The 4,410-nt window shown below is 43.6% G+C and overlaps 1 protein-coding gene across 1 annotated transcript; it reads right to left on the bottom strand.

Annotated features, from left to right (window-relative positions):
- Nucleotides 1-225: 225 nt before the first annotated feature.
- On the bottom strand, nucleotides 226-4,205 carry LOC149168710 (disease resistance protein Roq1-like). Its single transcript, XM_089424955.1, has 4 exons — nucleotides 3,637-4,205; nucleotides 2,071-3,160; nucleotides 1,643-1,936; nucleotides 226-1,501 (listed from the first exon to the last, which is right to left on the bottom strand). Exons 1-4 carry the CDS (start codon nucleotides 4,203-4,205, stop codon nucleotides 368-370), a joined length of 3,087 nt encoding a protein of 1,028 aa, XP_089281081.1. The 3' UTR covers nucleotides 226-367.
- Nucleotides 4,206-4,410: the final 205 nt, after the last annotated feature.

Raw genomic sequence — 4,410 nt, 5'->3', positions numbered from 1 at the left:
ACAAATATGAATTGCAAGCCTAGATAAATGAAAGGCATAAGTAAACACACAATAATATATGGGAGTTTGATGTTGACAAAATTGCTCAAAGATCCATTCATGAAATTGGGATGAAGAAATTAATAATTTACAAACACAACTCACAACTTCACTAGACTAAAATAGCATGACAACAAAAAAAACCAAGATGAAACATAAACACAATTTTGGTCTCCAAATATATAAACCTTGACCAATATACACTGCACTGTATCCGCCAGACCACGATTGTCATTTTGAAAGTGTTGTTATATTTTACCACTCGCTTTCTTCACTGAAATCTATTTCTCAGCTTTCGTGACTGCTTTCTTCATTGCAACCTTCTCCATCATTGGAAACTTCTCCTCCAATAAATAAATTCTTCTCCTAGGCATTGGCGCAGCTGCTCTACTACCGAGTCCGGAAGCGTCTGCAGAGCGTCGCAGAAGCTCAAGTTGAGATGTTGGAGGCCTGCTAGGTTCCCAACCGAGTCCGGAAGCGTTTGCAGAGCGGAGCACCAGCTCAAGTCGAGACGTTGGAGGCCCGCTAGGTTCCCAACCAAGTCCGGAAGCCTCTGCAAAGCGGAGCACCAGCTCAAGTCGAGACGTTGGAGGCCCGCTAGGTTCCCAACCGAGTCCGGAAGCGTCTGCAGAGCGGAGCACCAGCTCAAGTCGAGACGTTGGAGGCCTGCTAGGTTCCCAACCGAGTCCGGAAGCGTGTGCAGAGCGGAGCACCAGCTCAAGTCGAGACGTTGGAGGCTTGCTAGGTTCCCAACCCAGTCCGGAAGCGTCTGCACAGCGGAGAATGACCTCAAGTTGAGACGTTGGAGGCCTGCTAGGTTCCCAACCCAGTCCGGAAGCGTCTGCAGAGCGGAGCATCGGCTCAAGTCGAGACGTTGGAGGCGTGCCAGGTTCCCAAAGGAGTCCGGAAGCGTCTGCAGAGCGGAGCACTGGCTCAAGTCAAGATGTTGGAGGCCTGCTAGGTTCCCAACAGAGTCCGGAAGCGTCCGCACAGTGGAGCACCGGCTCAAGTCGAGATGTTGGAGGCCTGCTAGGTTCCCAACCGAGTCCGGAAGCGTCTGCAGAGTGGAGCACCGGCTCAAGTCAAGATGTTGGAGGCCTGCTAGGTTCCCAACAGCGTCCGGAAGCGTCTGAAGAGCGGAGCACCGGCTCAAGTCGAGATGTTGGAGGCCTGCTAGGTTCCCAACAGAGTCGGGAAGCGTCTGCAGAGCGGAGCACCGGCTCAAGTTGAGATGTTTGAGGCCTGCTAGGTTCCCAACAGAGTCCGGAAGTGTCTGCAGAGCGGAGCACCAGCTCAAGTCGAGATGTTGGAGGCCTGCTAGGTTCCCAACCAAATCTGGCAAACTTTCAAGATGAAGACTATGGGACACTACAAATATTTCGAGATGCTGCAGGTTCCCAATGAAATCTGGAACATTTAAAAGGGGAGCCTGAATCCACAATTCCCTCAGCTGCAGAGGTGCCTGCATTGTTCACATACATTATTAAAGTACGTCTAACACTGTAAATGTCACAGGCAGTGTGTTAGAGGAAGACAATTCTTAAATGCAGTAAATTTTTACAATTTGAAGAAAAAACAAAAAATAGAAATTTAAAAAGAATACCTGAGATTCGTGTTGCCAGAGTGTTTTCAAAGATTTTCCCTCTATATGTAAAACTCTTAAATTCTTTGTTGGAATCCAGGAAGGGAAGGAGGACTCGGGACAGTTCAGCCAGTCTAAATATATTAGGTTTGGTAAATGGTGGCAAACATTCAATAGGCATTTAGGAAAATAACTTTCAGCCTTAAGCAACTGCAACCTGCTCATATTACTCAATAAACGAGTGCGAGCAGGCTCCGCAAAGTTTTCGAAAGATTGTTCAACCTCATTTCCATCTACCAGGCTAATTCCACGCACCTGAATTGTTCACTCAGAGCTGTTAGAAACAAGATCCATTCATGCAAAGTTTTAAGAATTCAAAACTAACCAGACACAATTGTGATAACAGGACGCTAATTGGAAATCTGTCGAAAACACTTCAAAATACTTACAGGTAATTGGCCGGAAAGCTTATGAAAAAGGTTATCAGTTGGGTTCCAAAGCCGAAGCTCACCATCAGGAGGTTCCTTCTCCGCCAGATATCTGCCCATGTCTCTAACATGGTCATGCATTCTCAGACGGTTTTGACTGTCCACTTGCACCAAGCATCTGTTTTCCAGCTTCCAAAGACCTAGTGACCCTTCCCAGCCGGATACATTCCATATTCTAATGACTCTGTCTCTCTTTTCTCCTCTGAAGAAGCAGGCAATGTCTAAGAATATCTTCTTTTCCTCTTCATCGAGACCGTCGTAGCTAATTTTTAGCCTGCCTTGTATATCATCAGGAAGCATGTTGGAGATTTTGCGAAATTGTGCTTCCCAATGATTTAAATCATTTATTCCACAGAGAAGCGACCCAAATACTTTAATAGATAACGGCAATCCAAGGCAGGCACCCAAAAACTTTTCAACCTCCTTGTCAAATCCGACAGCAGGATGAGGCTTGCCAAATGCATGCCAGCAAAAGAGCTCTCGGGAATGCTCTGGTTCGAGACCTTCTAACCTGTAAATCGACGTCTCTGGAATCTGTGATCTTATGAGAACATCCTTATTGCGGGATGTCACTAAAATTAAGCTATTGGTTTTAAGGGCATCTTTCGCTGGTAAAAGTAATGCCTCCAACTGCTTAATATGGTCCACATCATCTAAAATAATGAGACAATCAGAAGATGGAAGATAACTTCGGAGCTTTTCTTTGCCTTCATCAGTGCTGCGTATTTCCATTTCCTTTTGAGTTAAGTCCTTTAGAAGGTAGCTCTGCAAGGTAGTTAAAGTATTGTCTCTGATATCAAATAAAAAGCAACATCGCTTGTATTTTGATCTCTGATTGTTGAAGAACTCTTTTGCTAGGGTGGTTTTGCCAACCCCTCCAAGGCCCACAATTCCTATAACTCTAACCTTCCCATCTTCCTGCTGCAATGACATTGTGGTTTCAAAGTTTTTTAATTTTCCCTGCAAGCCTTTTGGATATTCGGACACATACAATCTTCTTTTCACATTTTTCAGCACTCCTTCCACCACGTCTTCTAGGAGCTGCTCCATACTAAAACAGTGAAAGAAACCAAACATGAACAGTGGTTGAACATCAGACACTCGCTATGAAGTACAAGGGCAGAACTAAAGATCTCAAAAGAATAATAGACAGGAAAGAAGAATTTATTTTGAGTGATATTTAATCTAGATTTGGTTTCATCTTTATCATTAATCATAATTAGAAACAAATAAAGCTGCCTATATGCATGCATCGGAAGTTTTAATCACATTTAACTATGAAATTTTTATGAATTTAATTTGCTTTTGCTCTAGGATATTTGTTTATTTGTTCATTATTTTTCCAAAGAGATTTTATTGATTTTTTTTATAAGAGTGCTTATTGCTACCATGCAAACGAAATTCATCTTCATCTCTTTCATTCTCTTTCAAAACAGAAATGGAAACAGATAATAATAATGGGTACATATGGTGCTACCTATCTATCAATTAAATGCTCAAATTTATATGGAGGGGTGGTTTTCTCACCTGTTGTATGTCGCTCCGTCAAAACCTTTTATATCTGCAACTGTAGACAGAGCATTCCTCCATTTTTCAATAATGTCGGAATCGTGTCGATGCTGACCATCAAATGTTTTTTTCCCTTGAAGTTTGTATAGGGCTTGAGCGTAGACTCCCTTTCCACCCTGCGTCCACCGAAGCTCTGCAGGCGTGACACCGTAGAAGACTGGGATGATGGTGGACTTGTACTTTGACATAGAGTCTACCATATTTAGCAGCTCATCGAGGCACCATTTTGATTCCGCATAATTTGGAGAAAAAATCGCTATATTCACTGAGGATGTTCTAACGGCGCTTTCAAGTTGAGGGTTTACAGCATCTCCCGCGCGCAATTCCTGCTCATCTAAAAATACCCTCAAGTCATGTTTGCAAAGGCGATGGTAGAGATGGGTGGCCAAGGTTTTCTTGACATCGGGGACCCTGTGACTGATGAAAACATCAAATACATAGTCGTTGTTGTTGGGGTTATGTGAGGTGGAGGTGGAGGTGGAGGTGGAGGTGGAGGTGGAGGTGGTGGATGTTGAGGAGGAAGCCATTGGATATAGAAATGAATAACAACAAAATAAAGATTGAAAGTGCGTTGCAGAGCCGGAAAATTGTTGTCGTCCTCCTTAATCACTCTCAATATTCCGCCAATTTTGAAGAAATCCTGAACTTCTTATTTTCTTGAAGAAACTGAGTCGTGAGGCCTCTTAATAGTCGTGAGGAAATTGCAGAAGTTCCGGGCAATTTCTCAGAATT

Source organism: Pinus tabuliformis, chromosome 4_2 (genome assembly GCF_031772625.1).
Source record: "Pinus tabuliformis cultivar Carrire ecotype Pingquan chromosome 4_2, CPIR1, whole genome shotgun sequence".
NCBI lineage: Eukaryota > Viridiplantae > Streptophyta > Pinopsida > Pinales > Pinaceae > Pinus > Pinus tabuliformis.
The sequence above is the reverse complement of the archived record's forward strand: the minus strand, read 5'-3'. Positions and strand labels throughout refer to the sequence as shown.

Bases quoted from the DNA above. Each gene is read 5' to 3' on its own strand.
- LOC149168710 (XM_089424955.1), bottom strand. From the start codon at position 4,205: ATGGCTTCCTCCTCAACATCCACCACCTCCACCTCCACCTCCACCTCC. The intron at 1,937-2,070 runs GTAAGTATTTTG...TGAACAATTCAG, and splicing joins AGCTTTCCGGCCAATTACCT to GTGCGTGGAATTAGCCTGGT. The intron at 1,502-1,642 runs GTATTCTTTTTA...TGAACAATGCAG, and splicing joins TCTGGCAACACGAATCTCAG to GCACCTCTGCAGCTGAGGGA.